The sequence below is a fragment of the Danio rerio genome, chromosome 13 (assembly GCF_052040795.2).
Source record: "Danio rerio strain M-AB ecotype USA chromosome 13, GRCz13ab, whole genome shotgun sequence".
Taxonomy (NCBI): domain Eukaryota; kingdom Metazoa; phylum Chordata; class Actinopteri; order Cypriniformes; family Danionidae; genus Danio; species Danio rerio.
This window is the reverse complement of record NC_141033.1, coordinates 42112501-42137620: the sequence shown is the minus strand read 5'-3', so window position 1 is coordinate 42137620 and position 25120 is coordinate 42112501. Positions and strand designations below refer to the sequence as shown.

At 37.1% G+C, this 25120-nt stretch overlaps 1 protein-coding gene across 2 annotated transcripts in view; it reads left to right on the top strand.

Moving 5' to 3' along the window:
• Positions 1-8034: 8034 nt before the first annotated feature.
• Positions 8035-25120, top strand: part of slc35f3b (solute carrier family 35 member F3b) — a 120753-nt gene continuing 103667 nt past the window's right edge. The window contains exons 1-2 of one of the 2 annotated variants that reach the window (XM_087279685.1): positions 8035-8232; positions 12732-12946. In XM_087279685.1, the coding sequence (XP_087135811.1) occupies positions 8141-8232; positions 12732-12946 (307 nt within the window). In that variant the 5' untranslated portion in view covers positions 8035-8140. Of the gene's footprint in view, positions 8233-12459; positions 12651-12731; positions 12947-25120 lie in introns of those variants that run through there. The other variant, XM_087279686.1, reaches the window with a different exon arrangement.

Here is a 25120-nt window from a genome sequence, read left to right as displayed (position 1 = left end):
ATACAGTATAATACGAGATCAGCATCTGTACACAATTCAGGCACTTTATTAGGTACCTCTTGATCAACTGCTCATTAACAGAAATATCTAATTAGTTAATCACATGGTAGAATCTGAATGCATTTGGATGTGGTTATAGGCAGTCTGCTAAAGTTCAAACTTAGCATCAGAACAAGAAAGATTCAAAGTTCACCCAAAATAAAATCCTCTTTATTTATTCAGCCCCAAGTAGTTCTAAATGTATATGAATTTCTTTAATCTGTTAAACACAAAACAGGATATCCTGAAGAATGTTGGAAAATGATGAGTATGATTACATGGACACCAACCAGCAAACAATTCTGTGTTTAGACAACTAATAGACATCTAGGCGTAGACAGCTTGGCTAAAACAGGACTAAATTGGGCTGTCAGAGAAAACCTAATAGACATCTAAGAATAGCCCAAAACTAGACTAGTCATCGAATAGATTAGACAGACTTTATATGTGTGGAGTCATTCATTATGGTGTTTGTGAATGCCAACATACTGTTATACCACATAAACTTATTCTTCTTCTTCTGTCTTCTTCTTCTTGGACTATTTTAAGAACGCATCTCCTCCTAGACCATTATACTACCACCACCAAACTAACTCCAAGCCTCCAATCTATACTTATTAAGTTTTCTATACTGTTCCAACTGATCTGACTTACGGTTTTCCAAAAACTGTCCCATTGACTTAACATTGGACCAAACTTTGTGACCTCATAACTTTACGAAAGAATGTCATACTGACTTAAGTTTGGGTTCATTCAACCCAGACTACCAATCTGCCAATCACTGATGACCTTTTAACTTACTAGCCACACCCTAGCAACTATCCCATAGACAGTCATTGATTTCCTATTGGACATACTAACAACAAATCAATCCATACTAACAATATACTAATCCATACTAGAAACATATACTAACCACATACCAATCTATACTGGAAACATAAAAATCATACTAGCATCATGCTAATTCATACTAAATTCATGCTAACAACATGCTAATTCATACTAGAACCATGCTAATAACTTGTTAATTTATGTTAGAAACATGCTAGCAACGTTCATTCATTCATTTATTTTCTTGTCGGCTTAGTCCCTATATCAATCCGGGGTCGCCACAGTGAAATGAATGGCCAACTTATCCTGCGTTTTGATGCAACGGATGCCCTTCAAGCCGCAACCCATCTCTGGGAAACATCCATTCATTCACACTCATACACTATGAACAATTTAGCTAACCCAATTCACCTGTACCGTGCCCTGTACATGTCTTTGGACTGTGGGGGGAAACCAGTGCACCCGGAGGAAACCCACGCAAACGCAGGGAGAACATGCAAACTCCCTCAATGATCAGAGCACCTTAGCAACCGCCTAGCAACACTTTAGCAACCCTTATGGCTTTACTGTGACATTTAAGTAAAAATGATGTCGTCTGCAACTTTCTGTTGTACACCACGCCCACCAAAAGGGTACCCTTTTGGCAGTGGAAAAGCAAGCTTGATAAAGATGACCCGTACCATATCATACTGTACCTCTTAGTGCAGGGGTGTCAAACTCAATTCCTGGAGGGCCAAAGCCCTGCACAGTTTAGTTCCAACCCACTTACCTGTAGGTTTCAAACAAGCCTGAAGGACTCAATTAGTTTGATCAGGTGTGTTTAATTAGGGTTGGAACTAAACTGTGCAGAGCTGCGGCCCTTTTGGAACTGAGTTTGACACCTGTGTCTTAGTGGAACTGTCCATTTGTGTTCAACAGAAAAAAAGTAACTTAAACAGGTTTGGAACATGTGGTGGATGAGTTAACTATGGCAAAATGTATGTTTTGGGTAAACTATCACTTTAAAAGACATTCAACATGTAATGCGGTTCAGGTGTTCAGTCGATTTTGTCCCTTGTTTTACATCCTATTCAAAAAGTAGGTAGCACATTTTGCAATATGCTACCCATCAGATTTTTCTCCCACTGTAAATTTGAATGTGGAGTAGTGTGATATGAATACCCTAACCTCAGAACCATTCAAATACATTGCTGGTAGCATAATCTGATAGGTAGGATAAAATTTCAGGACACCTGTTTGAGATTTTTACAGAAACTGCTGATATACTGAGATTTTCACAAACAACCATCTCTAAGGTTTAATGGGCTGTAAAAATAGACAACATCCATCGAGTGGCAGTTCTGTGGCTGAAAATGACTTGTTGATGCCAGAGGTAAGTGGAGAATGACCAGACTGGTTCCAGCTCACAGAAAGTAAACAGTAACTCAATAAACCATTTGGGATATTTATTGAATCCCAAAGTCCAGAAACAATACCAAAGAACATCCTCAAAACAGGAACAACATGAATCAATAGTGTGCAACTCTGCATTTTTACTGTGTACCTTGTGGTAATGTAAGTAGACCTAGAAATGCTGTACACCGTGTCAAAATAAGCTGGACTCCTATCATTCATATTTTATCGAGACATGCTGGCTCTCACAGCAGACCTTTTAGCAGACGTTAAAGACGTAAATTAATGCTCGCCTTTTGTGTCTGTGTTTTCGTCCTACATTTCTTGATGTGGCTGGTCTGTCTTGTATTTAGGTCACCAGCTTTCCCTGTTGCCATGTAACTGAAGACGCTGTCTGCTGATGGGCTCTCAACTGGCCCTCGAGTCCAAAACCCAGCATCCGCGCTCAGCTCTGAGGCGATGGAAACATGCATCATACATATACAACTGCACATACTCTTTCTAAAAATAATGGAAGTCGTGCTTCAGTGCTGATGGCCGTCTCTGAAAGCGCTGGCTGAAAGCTGACAGGTTAACCTCTGAGCTGAAAGATTTATGAAAATTATTACTCATCTGTTATTTATTAATTTGGGTTTAATGTGCTGTAGGTGTCACAAATACACTCAACGGCCAATTCATTAGGTTCTTAAAACCTTGTTGCATAGATTAATTAAGATGCTGGAAGAGATTTTGGTCCATATTGAGATGGTGAAAAATTAAGTGACGTTTATTTATAAAGTAATTTCGAGAGGGTCACATGCTTATGATTGCTTGTGGCTGGTCCCGCATTATCCTATTTATGATTCACCAGGGAGCCCTGGGCTCGAGGATCTTATGTACTCATGGCTCTCTCCACGGACAGCATGCCAAACATGCTTTATAATCAATCATCAGCTATAAGTGTGAACTCTTGAAAACACTTTGAGAGGATTTGGGCTTTGTTACATGGTTTGTAATTCTGTTGGAAAGTAGCTATTAAAAGATGGGTTCACTGTGGGTTAACTCGAGTAGGTTGTGGTAAAATTGCTTAAAGAGTTAATAATGCTTAAAGAGTTAGTTCAACGGCAGCTCAGTGGTTAGGACTGTCGCCTCACTGCAAGAAGGTTGCTGGTTCGAGTGCCGGCATTTCTATGTGGAGCTTGTATGTTCTCCTCATGTTTGCATGGGTTTCCTCTGGGTTTCCTCCACAGTCCACAGGTGAACTTAAACAATTTTAAGTTTAAGACTAAAACAGAAAACAATTAAGTTGTCAAAATAAATCTTAAGATTCGTTTTAAATAAATAGTTTGAACAAGCAGCAAAAATCCTTTTTTTTTTTTTTTTTTTGAGGGTAAACTACACAATAATATGCACTCCAAAATCATGCTTAACTAATGGTGAACTAAATAAAAAATAGCAACCAGACCATAACTGTTCTAAAACAAAATGTACTCTTTTCAGTTTTGGTTCTCCACGAAAACTGTTTGTGACATGGATTGGATGCCATACAGCCCTGTGGGTGGGTTTCTGTGGGGAAAAGCAAGAAAATCTCATCCTACCTTCTCACAAAGTCTCATGCTCTGTAATCATTATTCTGGCCGACTGTAAAAGACTCTGGGCCCTATCATACACCCGGCACAATAAGGCACAAAACGTGTTTTCCCTGACGTGTTGCTAGTTTCACACCAACGCAACCCTAATTTTCCCACTTTGCACCACGTTGTTTAAATAGCAAATCCTTTTGTGCCACTTTGTGGATTCATGGGTGTGTTGGTCTAGAAAAAAGGTGCGTTAAGGCGCATTGTTGGCACGTTCCTATTTTTTATTTATTTTTTTATTTATCACGTCAGTTTGAAAACTTCAGCTACAATATTCTTCACCCTGCCCCTCTTACCATTTGTATACTACAAGAGAATCATGTACAAAAAGAAAGCCACACCCTCCAACTCAATATTCAGTTTCAGTTGGAAGTACATTAACATATTTAAAAACGTTCAAGTCAAGTTCAAGTTGAGCATTCCGCTATGTGTGGACATACAGAGGAATAAAATGTTATGTCTCGCAGGACAACGGTGCTACATAATTAAATAATCATAAATACAAACACAACACTGAACATAGAGCTATTTTATATATATGCATAACTAACATATACTATAAGATACTTACAGTATCTATACACATAAGGCAGGCTATACAAGTATTTTGATATAAGACTGAACAATGTTGTGCAGGATATTGTGCAAGAGAGGTATTTAGGGTTGAAGCAAGCAGTGCAACATGATTGTGGTACATTTATATTAAACATTGTTTTTCTCAATGTCCATTATTGAGTCCTGGTTCCCAAATTCCACAAAATAACCTTTGATATCTCTTTGAAACTGCCTCTTTTAGGAGGTGATTCAAAATGTGCCATTTTGGTGACTGTTCCTTTAAATTCAAATGCTCTTTTCAAAAGAGGGCGGAGCTAAAAACACTTGTGCCTCAGCATAGCGGCATATTCAAAACAGGACTAATGTTATCTCTGTTAAAAACTGAAAGTGTGAAAAGAAGCATCTCAGAAGAAAGTAGTCTGGGGACTAGTTCATTTGTGCAAAATAACAAACATTTACAAATTACAATACGTCTTGGGCCGCATTTACACTGCACTGTTCAAGTGACTCAATTCACCCATGTGGCACAGATCAGATATGGCCCTTGTACGTGTAAGCAGGAACAAATCACATGGATTCCGATGTACTCAAATCTAATTCAGGCCTTGTTCATATGTGGAAATTTATCCGGATCTGTGTTCTCGTGTATGCATTGTAAGCAGGTAGATCGGATTTTCTCCTGTCAATGTGAGTCGGGCGTCATTAAAAACCATAGCGAATGACGTCAAGTCTGACACTTTCATTTCAGAACAGACTTCAGCAGAGGCCCAAACCTCAAATCTCATACACGAGGACTTAAACAGCTTTTATATTATCATGGTATTTATGCATGTTAACAAGAGCTAGAGAGCGCAATGTCCACTACGTAACCAATATAAACTAATATAAAACTAGTGCATAGCTACATCACATGCATAAATCACGACATGGACATTACAATAAGATGCCTAACGGTTTAAAAAAGTCTATATATCAAAAGAAGATGGACAAATGAAAACTTTTCTGTCATAAACTATAGTAAAACAGCTTGGCAAAAGCTGCGAATAGATTACATACAGGAATAGAGAAAAGAGCACTCTTTAATTATCAGCTGTTAGTCAGCGCACGCTCTTTTTTCCCTATTCATTGCGCCTTTGCCATGTGCTGTGTAAATGCAGACGATCGTATATGAGTCACTTTTAAAAGATGATGCAAGCAGGTTTTTTAAAAAAAATCAGATACAGTCACAAAATCGGAATTGACCATTAAGATCTGCAGTGTAATTGCAGCTTTAAGCAGGTCGCACACTAGAAGCGCCGCAACACGGTTTAAATGACAGTTTAAAGCAGGGATCACCAAACTTATTCCTGGAGGGCCGGTGTCCGGCAGATTTTAGTTCCAACCCTAATCAAACATACCTGAACAAGCTAATCAAGGTCTTACTAGGTACACTTGAAACAATCAGGCAGGTGTGTTGAGGCAAGTTAGAGCTAAACCCTGCAGGGACACCGGCCCTCCAGGACCGAGATTGGTGACCCCTGGTTTAAAGTATCGCACACCAGACGCGCACATTCGCATGATATTTAAGATGAAACTAATCAGATGGCGCTCTGTGGTGCAGCTGAAAAATGAACTGCGTTCTGAGTCATGGCTGGGCGCCGCCGACAGCCGCCGACTTGCGGCACCGGTGTGTGTACCCTGACAGAAACCTATGTTTAGAATTTTAAAATGCATAGCGCTGCGTGGTGCTTCTGATGTGCGACCTGCTTTAGTCTTTTCTTTAACACAAAAACTGTAATGATGGACAGCTGCTTCTCACTTAGGGCTGTTGATGCTAATAAAAGAGATAATCACTAATGGGCGAGTCTTTCTTTCTTGGATGACATGCACGAAGGGAGAAGTGTTTTTGCAGACTGTTTTTATGTGATTTAAAATAATATTAATACATTTTGATCTTAATCAAATATGAATGATGGATCATTCATCCATTATTTTATTATTACAGAATTTGATTTAATAATGGGGACACCGTTGTTTTTCTTCCTGAACAACAGACACAAGAAAGATAAATTGCAAGCTGATAAGATGTCACCTATATTTAGTCACTGAACTGTGCTTGGGCTTATTAAGGACACAATGATTTTTGTGTAAACTGCTTAGTGGAACAAAATAAGAAGGAGGTGTTCACTGAAAATAACATGAGAAATGGGCTTTCCTGCTGCTCATATTTTGTTTGTAGAACTTCTAACAAAGATGGCTTTTAGTTTTGTGTTACTCAGAGAACAACCATTTCTCCCCCTTATCTACAGTATTTAAATCGTTTTCCTGTGGAGACATTTAAATGTTTATACAAAGTAGTTGATTCCAGATTTTAATAAAAATATCTGTTCATTAACAGTTTCCGTATTTTGTGACTGACATGCGTTTTCTGTTTATTTACGGTTGGGAATTGCATTATGGGACTGGATCTCTGCTCTGTTGACATTCGATGTTGAAAATTCAACTGTACAATTTAACAACTTGTACAAATTAATAGTTCATCAAAAAATTTACAATGAGTGCTAGAAAAATAAACAATGTAAATTTAGACATGTTTTACGCAGCGGTTGCCTTTCCAGCAGTTTTGTAGATGCAATTTAGATCATGTTACAAGAATACGGAAGACTCACGCCCAAAATTTTGGCTAAAAGAAAACTTCCACTTGACTTAATATTGGCATTCATACATGATAAAGGAATAGTTGTTCAACCAGAGATAAAAACTACTCACTACTCACGCAGCCTCAATTTATTATAAACCTTTATGTACTTCTTTCTTCTGTAGAACACATGTCTTAGAAATATGTCAAAGTTGACCGTTCCAAGATGGTGGACGTCTCTTCTACGTGGATGTATCAGATCATAGAAAATGCATGGGTTAACATACTGTTTTTTTCAGAGATATGTCCTCTTATCAACTGCAACGTGATTACGTTTAATGCAACTTCTATCGAAATTAATAGCCCTGCTAAAAAAAACAGCTTAACCGGACTAGGCTGGTTGGCTGGTTTTAGCTGGTCAACCAGGCTGGTTTTAGAGGTGTTTTGCCCCCTTCCAGGCTGGTTTCCAGCCATTTCCAGCCTGGTCTTAGGCAGGCCAGCTAAAACCAGTTTGACCAGCCTGGTTTAAGCTGGACATAGCTGGTTTGGATGGGCTCCCAGCCTGGCTAGGCTGGTCACGCTGGTTTTAGCTGGTCATCTCCCAGCCTGACCAGCTTCGACCAGGCTGGAAATGGCTGGAAACCAGCCTGGAAGTGGTTAAAAGCCCTCTAAAACCAGCCTGGTCGACCAGCTAAACCCAGCCAACCAGCCAACCACCCTAAGCTGGTTTAAGCTGTTTTTTTCAGTAGGGAGGTTTAAAATCCTTGAAACATCTTCAGAAATATAAGAACTTAACTGTTGACAAGCCAACCAGTCTGATCAAAAAGCGGCCTAATATCTTACATTAATTTGATTAACTTTGAGCAGATGGGCAATCTTTCTCCTCGAGCTCCCATTCCCTAAACACGCGCTACCAAACCGCAAACACCGCCAGATGGCGCTGTGGTTCTGAAAAACCGCTGGAGGTGTGACAGCTGATACAATCTGAATATCTGTAAATGCCACGGCTGGAGTGTAAGAGAGTGGCTGAGCGGACCATTCCAGTCCGTGTGTCTCTGTGCGTGTGAGCAGTGAGCTGCTGTCATTCATGGGGATCATGTATGGAGATGGAGACCGGCTCGGACCCCCCCGGAGGGACTGCATGTGTTACCTGGGACCCCCGACCACCTTGATGCCCATGTAAGAATTTTTAAAAGCAACTATGCATGAGTTAAATGTGTGTGGTGTTGAGATACACTCAGCATCACTTTTGAGTCGTGACAGATGGAGTAGCTGTTTATCTATTCAGGGAGCGAGGGGGTAACACATAGCCCAGTTAGAGTCAGCATCGGTGAAGCTAAAACTAAGCTCACTACGCACAATATGGTTATATGCGCATCTGGACACGAGGCATCTACTATTAAGAAGAAGGCAGACATTACAGTGCGTAGAATAGCTATCCTGACTTTGTCATTTTTTTTTATTATATCTAGACATGAAATATGCTGTTTACAACCGGGATGTACGAAATAATATCAGTTTCATTATATGCAATGCAAGCCGCATAGTTAAAAAAAAATAAAGAACGTAGCATATAAAACTAAATTGAAGTTAGATGTTTTTTTTTCACGTGGCATCTATAGGAGCTCCAACAGTGGCCTTAATCGTTCCTTATTAAGTGAAAGGAGCGCCAGAACAGTTGGTGCGTAAAGCTGAAGCGCGCGCTCCTCCTGGTGGCCCAGACTGCATCATGAAAGCTGCTCTTATGTTTGTTTGTTTATTATTTATTTATTTATTTATTTATTTATTTATTTATTTATTTATTTATTTATTTATTTAAATTGTCAGTTATTTTTACTCCTTAAAAAAAAAACTAAAATATACAACATGTGGACTTGTGAACATGTGAACTCTGTCTTATATTGTTTATACTGAAAAATATTAATTATTAAAAGAAATAAATAAATGTAATGGGGCGTCATGGTGGTGCAGTGGGTAGCACAATGTTTTTCCTGTGTTCGCGTGGGTTTCCTCCAGGTGCTCCGATTTCTCCCACAGTCCAAAGACATGGGCTATAGGTGAATTGGGAAAGCTACATTGACCGTAGTTTGTGGGAGTATAGGGATGTTTCCCACTGATGGGTTGCAGTTGGAACAATCCGCTGTGTAAAACATATGCTGGATAGGTTGGCGGTTAATTCCGCAGTGGCAACCCCTGGTGAATAAAGGGACTAAGCATAAAATAAAATAAATAAATGAATAAATGTAATGTAATGTGCATATATCACATTTATCATGTATGGCCATACACCCTAAGCGCTTCACAATCATGAGAGAGGTCTCTCCACACCATCAGCCATGTGCAGCATCCACTTGGATGATGCGACGGCAGCCACAGGACAATGGCGCCAGTGCGCTCACCACACACCAGCTATAGGTGGAGACTGGAGTGGAATAACAGTGATAGAGCCAATTTAGTGGATGGGGATGATTGGGGGGATTACCTGGATTACACTCTTTACAAGAACTGCCATGGGATTTTTGATGACCATAGAGAGTCATGACCTCGGTTTATCATCTCATCTGAATGACGGCACCCACTGACAGTATACTGTCTCCTTCACTATATTAGGGCAATAGGGCCCACCAAGATCACATGTTGAGTGCCCCCTACAGGCCTTAGTAACACCACCTCCAACAGCAACCTAGTTTTCTCATGTGGTCTCCCATTCATGTACTGACCAGGCTTAGCCCTGCTTAGCTTAAAGGAATCATTTTAAAAACTAGTAGGGATACTGATGGGTTTGTTTACGTGACAAGACATAACGTAGCTAAAATGGAAAAAATATTTTTTTATACTTATACAGGTCCATGCAAATGACTTAAAATGCTGTATTATGCATTTCAGACAAAATAGTCCTTAATAATTCCCCTTTTAAAGAAACGCTAGGCCTATATGCGTTGCACATATAGTTTACGCATGCGTATATGACATCACAGTTTTCATAAATTTGTGTTTGTAGTTACACAGACCACAATTTCCATCGTTAAAAAAAACCCCAGAAGCAACATATCTTCTAAAGTTTCATTTATATATCAAAGTAAAATCGTTGTTTATTTATTTAATTTGTTTGGGTGTTAGGTGGCACAGTGGGTAGCGATGTCGCCTCACAGCAAGAAAGTCCCTGGTTTGAGCCTCGGCTGGGTCAGTTGGCATTTCTGTGTGGAGTTTGCATGGGTTTACTCCTGGTAGTCCAAAGGCATGCGCTCAGTGTTGCTAACTTAGCAATTTTGTTGCTAGGTTTAGCAACTTTTCATACTACCCTAGCAATTTTTTATTTATTTATTTATTTTTTTAAAGCACCTAACAACAAATTTAGCAATTTTTAAGATTCATTTGTCTACTTTTAGCAATTTTTAAAAAGTGACTCAAAAGACAGTGGCTGTAGGCTTCACTCAGTAAAGAAAATTGCTAGCTCAGATTGTTTTTCGATCATATCTGTTAATTTACTGATATTTGTTAGCATGTATAATTGTTGGTAAGTTAGGTAGCAATAATTGTTATTGTTAACTATAATTGTTGTCACTTTTACAAGTGTGTTAATTTCACAAGTAAAAAAGAGTAGGTACACAAGCTGTGGTTGTTTAAAAGAACGTAACTGTTCGTTATCGGTGTTATGTTTGAAAATAAAATAAAAAATCTTATCAAAAGGAGTTTGTATTACATTTACAAATAGTCAACTATATTTTTTCATAAAAATCTAAATGGACATATTTCAAATAACGTTTTTGCTGAGATGGCCAGTCAATTTGAGAACACATTAATTATTTTTTATATACTACATAAAGATGTAGTTTTGAGTTGCGATCACGCAAGGACGCCATCACTCAACGTAATATGTTAACTAGAACCTATTTATTGTGCATCAGGATGTAATGTTTTAATATAATATAATACACGGCGCCTCAGAGAGTAGAGACATGACAGGCTTACGATTTTCAGATGTGTGATGATGTCACTGATATGCAAATTTGTGCGTGACGTCATCTGACAACATTTAGCTACTTTTGGGTCAGGCTTCAATTATTTTTCATTGGAAATAGTTGGCAACACTGCATGCGCTACAGTTGAATTGGGTAAGCTAAATTGTCCGTAGTTTATGTGTCAGGGCTGGAGTGGGACTCCTTTTTAGCTCTGGAGTTTCAAGCCTTAGACCAGCCCACCTCAATCGACGACTGACTAAATTAAAATAATGTTATTTCCAATTCAGTTTCTAATGACACTAACTCGTCTTTTTCAAGGACACAGCTGCTTTAGAACTTCAAATGTTTATCAATATGAGAACATTAATTCTTTATAGATATCCAGTCCTTTCTAACTGGTCGTCACACACACACATACATAAAAAAATGTACCCATACATAAGTAACCCAAACAGTACTATATGTCAACACTAAAAATGAAGAAAAAAAAAAAAAAAAAAAAACATTCTGATGAGGAGCGAACTCAGGTTGGCGGTGTGATAACGCAACGTGCTAACCACTAGACTAAGATGGCGCTGTTAGAATTAGAATTCTAATCAAGTTATGTAAGATTTATTAATGTAGTGAATCATCTGATTTTCATTGAGCAGGTGTAATATTTATTAATATTCATTAATATGAATTAATATTCACTAAGTTACCGCTGTTTGGGGTGGAATGATAACTTGGTCACATCATCATTAACCTGCGAGCTGCATTTTGCTCACGGGGCTGCGAGAAAATAAATAAAAAGAGCGGGGCTACGGCAAAATAATGAATAAAAATAGTGAGGTTATGGTCAAATAAATAAATAAATAAAAAGTGCAACTGCTGAGAGTGCAAGCAGCTAGGGACACCGGCCCACCGTGAATTCTCCCGGTGCTCCCGATTAGCCAATCCGGGCCTGGTATGTGTGTGAATGAGAGAGTAGGCCTATGTGTTTTCCAGTGATGGGTTGCAGCTGGAAGGGCATCCGCTGCGTAAATCAGGTTGAATAAGTTGGCAGTTCATTCCACTGTGGCGACCCCTGATTAATAAAGGAACGAAGCCGAAAGGAAAATGAATGAATGTTGTTTGGGTGTTTGATAGTTTGCTTATTTGTTTTGATTTTTATGCAGAATTTACTATTTTAAAGAACTCCACATGGCTAGTTTTGTCAAAAACGTATATTAATTGTGCATTTTAGTTTTTGATTATCCACATACACTCAAACCCTCTACTTTGCACTTTTGGAACTCCACCAAAAGTTTTTTCTCTCTCTTCTGCCACACAAATTGTACACGTTAGCCTACTCCATAAAATGACGCACTGTCGCTATAACAACACTTTCCTCCAGCTGAATTCTGGCCTAGCCTAGCCTACTGTACCAGTAGAGTGTTAAACTATGGAGCAGCAGCAGTCATGTCTGGTTATCATCTCCTCGCCGCTCTGCCTCCTCCGCTCGGAGCGCCAGTGAGGGTGAAGATCCGCGCATTCACACCCTAATCACAAACCCAAACACCGCTCCGCGCTCACAGGCGTTTTACGAGCAGTGTTTGCTTTAAGAAACACTCTCTTTATTGCGCTAGACCACCCGAATCCCAATGTAATGAGAAGGTTTGTTTGCGCGCCACGGATCCCACACCTCACCATCTGCGTCCACCATCCGCGATTCCAACTTTGTGTTGTTTTCTCCAGCGGAATGCGCAGATCCCCCGAGGTGAGTCCCAGAAGGCTGTCCGACATCAGTCCTCAGCTCCGCCAGCTCAAGTACCTGGTGGTGGATGAATCGATTAAAGAGGACCTGAAGTCATCTCGGTCAGTTGAAGACATAAACAGCGCGTCCATTGAGGAGAGGATCCTAAGAATCACCGGCTATTATGGCTACCAGCCGTGGAACGCCGTTTATAAGAGTAAGCAACTGATTTTATTTTTGCTTTGCTAATGATTTTATTGTTGCACAGTTGTGGAGTGTTGAGGCGTTTTCATTGCTTTGAGCTTCTTTTGTAGTTTAGAAGATGGAGTTTATTTAAGATGTTTCTCCTACGTTTGGGAAAAGTAGTGCACTGTGCAACTGTAGTGTTAATGTACAGTATAGGGCATAGATCAGATCATATATTTTGCTCTTGGTAGACCTGACATTTACTTGCAAGAGTTTTAGATATTTGACACTCTCATTGTGTTGGTTTTCTGTGTGTTTATATCAGAAAAAGCATTTGACAAATTAAAGTCTTGATTTGCTCTATATTAAAGGGATAGTTCACTCAATATATAAATAAACAAATATGCAAAATAAAATAAACAAAAAACATTCTTCAAAATATCTTCTTTTATGTTTAACATACCAAAAAAACTCAAACTGGTTTGGATTAAGTTATGGCAAGTAAATGATGGCAGAATGTTAATTTTTGCATGAACTATCCCTTGAAGTCTCATTTCTGCCTTGAGGTTGAGAAGAAGATTTTGAGAATTAAGGAGATTTTAAGGAGAAATTCTATGTTTTGGGGTACATTGGAGTACATCACAAGATTTGAAATGTTTTGGCTGTGTTTTTTGAATGTTCACATATTTTGGCATTCAATATTTGATTAAGGAGATGCAGTGAGTTACTGTACATGTTGCCTATAGAGCACTGAAACATTTTTTAATTAAATCTTTTAAAATAACCCGAAGCTTTAAAGGCATGGGCTCTGTCCTGGCAATGGCATGGTGACTGTTTTTCCTTTATATAAAGAGAAGAAAGAGCCTCTCATCTTGATGCTGTTTATCCTTTTTTGTTTGACTCTACCCACTAGATAAAGGAACTGTACGAGTGTTTTGGGACCCATTGTGTGCTGAAAAACTGCACAGTAATGCCTGGTGAGGCTGTATTCGGAGTCTTATAAAACACCATCCAGTTGACCTTTCACCCAGGGCAGTTTTTGTTAGAAAATACATGATACAGTACATGAAATATCTATTTGCTTTATTCAAAAAGTCTTCAGTGGCCCAGTTAGTTTTTACTTAACATGTGTTACATGAAATAGAATTTCTAGAAAAAAATATCTATCTATCTATCTATCTATCTATCTATCTATCTATCTATCTATCTATCTATCTATCTATCTATCTATCTATCTATCTATCTATCTATCTATCTATCTATCTATCTATCTATCTATCTATCTACTACGGGTACTTTTAGCCTTGTGAAGCTGAGTAAAAAACACTTGTTCAAAATTAACGTAACATTGCCTTATAAGTTTAAACAATTGATCTAGTTTTAAGATCTGTATGAGGACAAGCTTAGATAAGAAGAGAAACAGTTTTTCCATTGTGAACAGTGTTTCCATTGTGTTTTCCACAGCTCAATATACAGCTTTTATTTCAAAATGAAATAAATCATGGCGGTCAAATATTGTCTAAGACTATTTTTGTATCTAGTTTAACCAGTTTATCTTTGCTCAATATACATATAAAGTAATTATACATTTGTCAATGAAATAAATTAGTTGTTTGCTGAATTGTACACCTTTCACACTTTGAAATTGAATATTAATTTAATTAAGAGCTTAATAGAAAATAAATAAACTGAATTTGTGTATTACATAGAGCATGAACTTATACACTTTTAATGTGTGATGAGAACTTTTTCAATATTTTTAAAAAATGTGTGTGGTGATGAAAATGACAGTGGTGGAAATGACATTTCAACAGTTTATTGTGAAAAATTGAAAGATAGCTTCACCGATTAGCTTTGAATTGATACTAGCCTTCCATGTATACAAAACACTCTCATTTACCTTAATTTTGTTTGGTTTTTAAAAACATATTTGAAGGTACAGCATGTTTGGAAATGACATGGAATAAATGTATTTCCTTATCAAGCAATATTCACCTTGAATTTCGTCAAGTGTTGTTGATAAAAATTTAAATTCCCTCCATGTTCTCAGATGGCACTATTCATTTTCCTAGCAACCACCTAAACAATCTTTCACACAAACTTTTTAAAGCAACATTACGGTGTTGTGGTGGAAATGACACTAATACTGTGCGACAGCTATATTTTGTATAAAAAATAATATTGATAATAGTCTTACATTAATAACAAAAAATTATTTAACTTTTCACTAGTGCTTAATTAGGATACAATAATAGATACCAGATAAATAATATTTTAAAATGTTATTTTCATTGTGGAAGTTTAAAACTCTGGGTGTGCTACAAGGTGAAAACAGTGATTTTGATACATAAAAGGAGGTTAAATAATTTGAAAAAAATATAATAGAAAGGTAGTCATTTTTTAAAAAGTAGGTTTTATTGTTTGTTTGACAACGAGGAATTTGAGAGGAATTTGAACAAATTATATCTTTGGATATATGATCAAAGGACATAAAAGTGCCCGTAGTTACAATATTATCCATATAATGGCCACATTTGCAATATTTGAAATATATCGCATATAAGACAGTTTATATATGTGAAATCTAAATTGGAACTTGTATGTCATATATGTCATTTACATATATGTTGATGCATCAGATTTTTTTATATTGGTTACTTTGGAACAAGGTGAAAAAAGTAAAAACAATGGCTAAAAAAATTACGGCTTTTAAAAAAAAAGTTTTTTAAAGTTATTTTTGAGTTCACTGTACATACAACTAACATGTTATGATAGTTGGCAAACCCATAACAGTGAGTGTACTGTACCGTACTGATTAAACTTTGATTGGGTTTCCAAAGGTCACAGGTTCGAGTTATAGCAGGACTGATGCATGAGCTGTTCCATTATGACTGTTTTGCCCTTGAGCAAAGCGCTGAACCCTAGTTTGTTCAAGAAAGTCTCTGGAGTTTACTGTAAGTCACATTAGATAAAATTGCCTAATGCGTAATCAGACTTTGTTGAGAAGTGCTGCTGTTATGATAAATTTAGATGCAGAGTTCAAAGTCCTCAATTTCTTTGGTGGTCCTCCATTGACTTGTGTGTTTACTGGGCAGGTAGCCGTGAAATGAAGTAAATTGAGATTGGTATAAGAGGTTTTAGTACAGTCACAGTGGATATTGTTCTAGAATATGGAGATAAAGGTTCTGTATACGCCAACCTGATTTCACCAAGTAGGACATGTTCCCGGATTTACATTCTTGTTGATCCTGGAACAATTCCCAGAGATGGGTTGCGGCTGGAAGGGCATCCGCTGCGTAAAAACTTGCTGGATAAGTTGGCGGTTCATTCCGCTGTGGTGACCCCAGATTAATAAAGGGACTACTAAGCCAACAAGAAAATGAAAGAATGAATGAATGAATCATCCTGGAACATCATTCCAATCAACCAATCAGAATTAAGGGATATGTTTACCATTTATAGGGTATACAGTTAGGTTTATGCTTTTCTACATGATTGTCATCCAACTGTTTCCCCTAAGAAGGTATGGGTTAAATCTTTTTACAAAAATGATGTTCCATGATCAACATAAATGTTAATCCAGGATCGAATTGAACGTGGCGTTCAATTATGTCGTGCTCCTGTAAATGCAGAAATGTAGTCTATAAATCACAGTTCACAAGTTTGTGTTGATAAGATTTTTTTGAATTAAAAACCTACACCCCTATGGCATTGAAGTTTCTTATTAAAACCTTTTAAAAATTGATAGTTAACTCCAAAATGAAAATTCAGTCATAATTATTTTAATCCTGTTTCTGCACTTCATGTTTTCATTTTTCTTCTATGGATGTCAGTGGTTTTTGGTATTCTTCAAAATACCTTTTGACTGTTTTAATATGCTGATTTGCTGACGAACAATCATTTGTTATTTTTACAATAATGAATGCTGCAAATAGTTGTACTACTGAAATAAATATTGATACTTGGTTGGTTCCACAGTATTGATAATATATCAAAGCCGGAAATATCACAATATTTCTAAATATCAATATTTTAATAACTTTGCATCAGATTGATTAAAATCATTCTTTTGAATTGTCTATTCACCAAAAGACTACCTAAAGTCTTTAAAATATGTACAAAAGATCTGAATTAATTAATCAGTCTTAAACTGACGGCAGCAGTTTACCGGCGCTTTGACTGCAGCACACCCAGTCGCATCCAGTAATGGCGGATCAACAATACATCACAGTTTTTTTCTGTAAAACATGTGCTGTTCATGAAAGAAACGCATCTTATAACTTATTGATGCATTTTCTCCTCATTCATTTAAATATGTTTCTATTTTGATACTAATTTTTATAGAAAATATGTTTTTGTGTATAATATTGTGCTTGACAATATTCACAGTGCTTATTCATTGTGAAAACTAGTTAAAGTTAACTGTTTATTCGGTGCAGATGGGGACAACTCGATATCGGTTCAGTAATAGATCATAACAGATTATTACGTACTGATGTCATTTATCTCTTATGCATGATGTTGCTGTACAATACTGTGGTGAGGGCGAGTAAATAAAACGCTCCTACCACTTAAAAGGTAGATAATTATGCACAATTCAACTGCTTGTGAGTTTGCTGGAAAGTTTTTCATTGACATTGAAGGCACAGCACACGAGCTGCTATTTCATTTCTGGGGAGAACTACTGTAAAAATCCATCTCTGCTTCTCTCTCTCTCTACCTCTCTCTCTCTCTCTCGCTTTGTACATTTAAATCGCTGGCGTGTTCGTAAGGTAACGTTTCCTCTTCTCTTGGCTGTTAAAGCGATACTTGTGGATCCAGACACGAGCGTGCCTGAGGTGCGAGTTTTCTCCACTGTGTCTATTATGGATTACTGTACCTGTGATAACCATGCATAATGCACATATAGACGGCTGTTCTTCCCGCGTCATTCATTGGTAAACATTCATTCATTCGTTTTCTTTTCGGCTTAATCCCTTTATTAATCTGGGGTTGCCACAGCGGAATAAACCGCCAACCTATCCAGCAAGTTTTTACACAGCGTGTTTACGTTAGTTTATTTGCTATAAATGCTCATTTTGTACAATATATAAATATCGAATATCGATATCGAGATATCGAATTGAACCAAATCGATGGCATGATAATTGTAACCAAACCGTGAGACCAGAATAGGCTCACATCCTGAAAACGTTAAATAGGTATTTTGACTGTTTGTTTAGTTTATTTTCAGGGGTTTTTTACTAGTTTTAGGTCTCTTTGCTAGAATAACCTTAACTTTCAAGTGTCTTTGATTAAAAATAAATCTTTCAAAAGAGTTTGACTTGTATTGCACTGTAAATAAATCTTGCCTTTGCACATCCAGTGTGTTTTGATGTAGTTAGAAAAGTTCAGAATCATATTTTGGCATCAAACATATACTGCAGAATCACATTAGTGCTTGTGTTCGACTCAAAGACTGAGAGAGAGTCATTTTCAGCACAACCCTGGGGTTGTAATCATGCTACTTTCTTACACAGCATTTAGTTAGCGAACTACTGCGCAAAAGCTCACAGTTTTCTAGCTTGAGGTGCTTTGATGATTTGATGAAGTGCTGAGCTTTCAGTCTCGCTCTGCATTACCAGACTGTAATAAATGCTTCTCAAACATACAAACCAGTGCAATGGGCCTGTTTCTCCTTAGCACTGTACAACCCTCTAAATCCGTTTGTGTAAATCTTGCTTGAACATTTGTGTACTGTAGAGTCTGAAGTTTGTTTTGATTTTGGCTGTATTGCAATGGTTATTTTTAGAACTCGGTAAAGAACCATGTGGGACTCCTTTTTTAATGTGGATTTTTGAATAAACCCAGAAGCCCAACATTATTAAAACCTATCAACCAAATATAAACGTAAATACAGATTATCTTAGCTTTGAGGAAACTTTACTGTTTCACTTTTATATTTAAAAATTGTGACACTGACCTATAAAACCTAAATTGCACAGGTTTAAATAGTCAAGGATGCATCATATCAGTCAAAAAGATTATTAGAGATCATTAAAGATTAAAGTAAATAAAGATTATGTACCATGAAAACGCATTATCTACCATCACCATATCAAAGCTTAATATTTTCATTAGTAATATGTATTGCTAAGAACTATAGACAACTTTTAAAGGTAATTTTCAAACAGTTTTGAGCCCTCAGAATCCAAATAGTTGCATCTTGAGTAGAAATTGTTATATTATATCAGTACAACGAGCTCATTTTACAATTTCTGCTAGCTTATGACTGGTTTTGTGGTCCAGGGCAGGCCCGGATTGGCTAATCGGGAGGACTGGGAGAATTCCCGGTGGGCCGGCCCGTTTTTTGGCCGCGAGGGCCGGTGTCCGTTGCTCCAGAATCTGTTGCTCTCAGCAGTCACACTTTTTAAATTTATTTATTTACTTGACCACAGCCTTTTTATTCATTATTTTACCGCAACGCTTCTCTTTTCATCTGTTTTAATGATTATAAAACTCAGTTGTGACTCTGTTCTGAACACAGTTATTGTGGTCCAGCGGTTAGCATGTTAGGTTAAGACGCCGCGGACCCGGGTTCGATCCTCATTAGAGTAACTTATTGTTTTCGTTTTTATTGTTAAGATATATAATACTGTTCGGGTTGTTGAACCTTTGAAGTTCTAAAGCAGCTGTTTTTTGTTTTTTTTTCAAAAAAAGACATGATAGTGTCATTAGAAACTGATTTGGAAATGACCTTATTTTAATATAGTCAGTCGTGAACTGAGGTGGGCCGGTCTGAAGCTTGAAACTCCAGGGCTGAAAAGGTGTCCCACTCCGGCCCTGGTCCAGGGTCACAAATGTTAAAATGGCTAAATAAAACAGTCAGTAAATTGTATTTTTTAAAGAACTTACTGAAGAATTTGACCCTATCAACCATCCAGAGCACCTTAGAAGGAACCTGGGTTTGTGAAGTGATGCCTGCCTTAATTTGCTATACCTTATTTATCCGGCTGCAAGTCCTTATTGTATTCATATAAAATATTTTAGAAATTTTAGTTGATTGACTGAAAAGTGTAACACATTTATTCCCGATCCAACTTCATTCCAACATTTGTTCCCTGCAAAGATAAACCTAAAAAATGGAACTTCAAGGTTTCTAGACATATAGCTCATGTTATGTGTGGCAGTTGTTCTTAATTTTGTTTCATATTTCTTTCAATCTAAATGATAGAGGTCCACTTTCACCCTCATGCTGTCTTTGACCTGAAGCTTATGTAAAAACAAACCAACAAAAATTGTATTAATAGAAGCTTTACAGGACTTGAACACTTGAACTTGGAATGAACTTCAACTTGTGATTTACTATTGGTGGATCTGATGTGAGTGACAGGTTGTCCCGGCCTCATGCCTGCAAACACCTCTTCACAGAGATGTCAATGTGAGAGACAACAGAATTCATCTAAAGAGTGCATGTGAATCTGTAAAAAAAAAGATTTTATAATAATATATATTGCAGCTTTCTTTATTCAAGCTTTGATTCTGGACTCTGGAGGTGATGTGTGTGTGTGTGTGTGTGTGTGTGTGTGTGTGTGTGTGTGTGTGTGTGTGTGTGTGTGTGTGTGTGTGTGTGTGGTGTGGTGTGTGTGTGTGTGTGTGTGTGTGTGTGTGTGTGTGTGTGTGTGTGTGTGTGTGTGTGTGTGTGTGTGTGTGTGTGTGAAAATATGACAGTATCTATTACAGTTTTAGTGCTAGGTGATATCCTTGACCAACATCTGTCACAATTGCCATTCTCACCCTTCAGTCACACCGGATATGGTGGACTGAGAATAAAATTGAACACCAGAAATTGACTTCAGGGGGTGGGGAAGGTCTAGCTGTCATAGAACAGTGAAACCAGAGATATATTTGTTCTTTATAGACTAGAAGGACACATACTGTATGGGAACATCTAAAAGCAATTCAGTGTCAATATATACGCTCTGTTTTTCCATTTAATTTTGGGTTGGGCGTAAATAATAACACTCCAAGAAGATAACATATACTGTGGTTTACTGTTGGAAAGCCTTTGTTAGCTGTACATGAAGGTTAATAAGCAGCACTCTTTATCGGGTTCTAAAAGAGCCTTGAAATCCGTGCCTGAACCGCCAGAGCATCAGTCAGCAGAAATAAAGAGAGTGTGTTTTGATGCAAGCGAAACCCAGGAGGATCATTACTTTCGTGCTTTGCAGGAAAGGTTGTTTAACTCCAGCAGAGTCAGTTGTGCTCTCTGTAATATCCTCCTTCAGTGTAGTAAACCCGTGGGTCCGGCTCACAAAAAGAAGAACAACTGGTTGGCTTTGGGAAGCTCCAGGCACTTTCTACAAATAAAGTAAAACATGTTGCATCAAACTGTCATCAACATTGTTGTTAATTTACTTGGTCATGGTCAATGAATGGGCTGTCACGGTGACGCAGTGGGTAGCACGATCAGTGTGGAGTTTGCATGTTCTCTCGATGTTGGCGTGGGTTTCCTCAAGGGTGCTTTGGTTTCCCCCACAAGTCTAAAGACATGCTCTGTATAGGTGAATTGGGCAAGCTAAATTGTCCGTAGTGTTTGTGTGTGAATGAGAGTGTATGGGTGTTTCCCAGTGATGGGTTGCAGCTGGAAAACATGCTGGATAAGTTGGTGGTTCGTTCTGCTGTGGCACCTCTGATTAATAAAAGGACTAAGACGAAAAGATAATGAATGGATGGATGGAATGAAAGGATGGATGGATGGATGGATGAATGAATGAATGAATGAATTAATTAATTAATGGTCTGTCAATGAAAGATGTGCTTAACCTTCACTCTGCTGTTTGTTCAAATTACTTATTTAAAATGAGCTAAAACAACGCATTTCTTGAGTTATTTTGGCAAAAACTTTGTAAAAACTTTGTTAAAATATACTTTAATTGTTTAACTTAATTATTTCATGTTGTCCCAACACAAATCGATTGTGTGGAACCTAGCAATTTTTATACAATGTTCAAAAGACTGTCTTATGTTTTCTAATAAATAAATAAATAAATAAATAAATAAATAAATAAATATATATATATATATATATATATATATATATATATATATATATATATATATATATATATATATATATATATATATATATATATATATATATATATATATATTGTTGCTAAATGTCTGTAGGCTTTCAAAAGTTTATGCATAGTTTATTAATATAAATAATAAATGTATTTGTTTCAAGGTGCAGTATGTAAGGTTGATACCCAGTGGTTGAACTAGGAATTGCATTCCTGGATCATAACAAACGCAAGCGCAGGTTGCCAGATTGAGGACCAACAGGAGTGTGCCTGACTATCAAGCCTAAAGGCTGATTTAAATTGTGTTTTATATAAAAGCAACGCTACACAACAGAATTAATAAGTACCATATTATTAGCGTTTTTGTTCTAACCAACACCTGAAATTGGTATATTAGAAATGGCTTCTATTTCTCACAGGTGAAGAACAGAAAACTGACAGTGATCACCGCGGGTACACCTCATGTGCTTTAATCAGTGTTAAATGCTAACTATGTCAGTTTGAAAGCCATTTTACATGTCATATATTGTCATACTACTGAAAGCAGCAACAGATAATGAACCGTTTGAAATTGAACTTTAGAACTGTGACTCAAAACCAACACATATCAGTGATTCAGCATCTACATTTAATAATGTTAAAGAGGTAATATGTGTTATTAGATCAGAGGTGTCCAAACTTTTTGGGGCGAGGGCCAGATGCAAAAAAAAAAAAAAAACGTTGTCCCGGGCCAAATTTTACATACATCACACAGACACGCATATATATATATATGTGTGTGTGTGTGTGTGTGTGTGTGTGTGTGTGTGTGTGTGTGTGTGTGTGTGTGTGTGTGTGTGTGTGTGCGTGTTTATTATGGAATTATTTTGATTATTTCAACTGTGTTTCTAGAAAGACTTACATTTTTAAAATCTTGAATCTTCTCTAGGCAAATTACAGTTACAACACTCATCAGACACTCCTGTATAAATTCTCCTTCAGTGAAGGGTTTCCTGTGCATAACTACCCAGTGTAGAATTTTCTTGCACTTTATTAGCATGAAAAAACTGCTGTTGTTGAGCTAATAGAGCAGCTGCTAATTGTTTTACTTTTTGATCTCGTTCGACACCAGTGTAAAAGCTGAAGGCCTGATGTTTTGTTTCATAATGTCTTTTAATATTATATTCCTTCATTACTGCAACTGATTCCTGGCAAATTAAACAGACACATATTCCACTGACCTCTGTGAAGAAATATTCTTTGCCCCAACTAAAATTACGACTAAAATTTCCTGCTCTCACTGTTGATTATTTCTTTTTCTTGATTGTACCATGGCTCGCCAAAACGTGATTAACAATTATGTTTCCTTCAGTTTGTTCGGTTCGTTTTGCTTCATTACAGGAACTGCTGCCTAATTAAAGGCGCGTCATAGCGACACCCGGTGGTTATTTTTTGAATTACGTTCATTTTTGTATAAAGGGCCAGATTCTAATAATATTTATAAAAAGCCTCGCGGGCCGCCACAAAACTGATTGCAGGCCACAGATGGCCCGCGGGCCGTAGTTTGGACACCCCTGTATTAGATTATAAGCCTTACCATTTCATGATTTAGTGCATATTCTGTGCTTCTGAATGTCTGTATTTACATTTCTGTCATGTTTCATCTGGTGCAAACAGCCAAATTGCTTATCACTGCAAATCTCATCACGTAGCCTGTTGTTAGGACAGGAGGTTACAATGTAACCTGCTCACCTAATGTTTACGTTCCTAATATTTATATTATTTGCTAATTAAAAACCTCATGTGGAACTCTGAATCTGCGTCTCATTTCGGAGTCTGCTTCTGTCCACCGGAGGTCGCATTTTGGTCAAGGACGCATACTTTGAGAGCCTTTCTGAATGAATGCTGTTTTCCACCAAGGCAACTCAGGGTGCTGAAATATAATTGGCTAATCTGGCATTGGGCCGGTTAAAAGAACCAAAACAAAGGCAAACTTTTGAACTTCAAAGTCAAAAACTTACATGCAGCCCCTTTAATTTTTAAATAAAAAGATGTATTTTGGAATGAGTGACACAGCTAAAATGTTGAAATTAATATTATTTAAAATGACATCTGTATGACATAACAAAGATCCACTGAAATGATGACAAAAAAGACATTTCTCCTGTTATTTAAACTGTCATGTCCATTCATCAAATAAAAATACAAAAACAATGATTTATATTAGGGGTGCTCAAACTCGGTCTTGGAGAGCCAGTGTTCTTCAAAGTTTAGCTCAAACTTGCCTCAACCAACCTGCTGGAAGCTTCTAGTTTGACTAGTAAGAACTTGATTAGATGGTTCAGGTGTATGTAATTGGGGTTGGAGCTAAACTCTGCAGGACACCGGCCCTCCAGGACCGAGTTTGGCCACCTCTGATTTAAATAAACCCCCCCCAAAAAAACATTGATAATAATAACAAATATTTATTGAGCACTGAATTGGCATATAAGATTAAATTCTTAAGGATCATATAATATATGTTAAACTTACAGATATTTAATGCATTTAAAACAAGCCATTTTTATAATAATATTACTGGAAAAAATTGTATTTGTGGCTGTAATTTATTTTAGCCTGGTAACTGCCTCCCACATATTTAATTTGGAATATAAAATGAAAAATAAATAAATAAATAAAATCAAAGGAAGGTCCTGCTCCTGTCTGTGTTATAAACAAATTACGTAAAAGCCCTGCAGAAACTAAACAGACCTTTCATGCGATGCAACAGCCTGCAATTACATTCAAATGGCATCTGCGGGTACAGTACAGTAAAGGCAAAGTCTAAAGGTCTTATTACAACTAAAATATGCAAAACACAGGGATGAAGGTTTTACTCTGCATCCCCTTTTCTAAAAGGTCAAATATAGCCTGAAACATCAATTTATTTAAACCATTTAAAGGTGGCAATTTAACTTTAAAGAGTGTAGTGCAGCATCAAAGTGATTTATTAGCAGATTTCCTTCCCAGGTTTTGCAAAAATCTGTAAAAAGCTAGACACTTTCATTAATATATTTTTATATATATATATATATATATATATATATATATATATATATATATATATATATATATATATATATATATATATATATATATATATATATATATATTTCATCTGT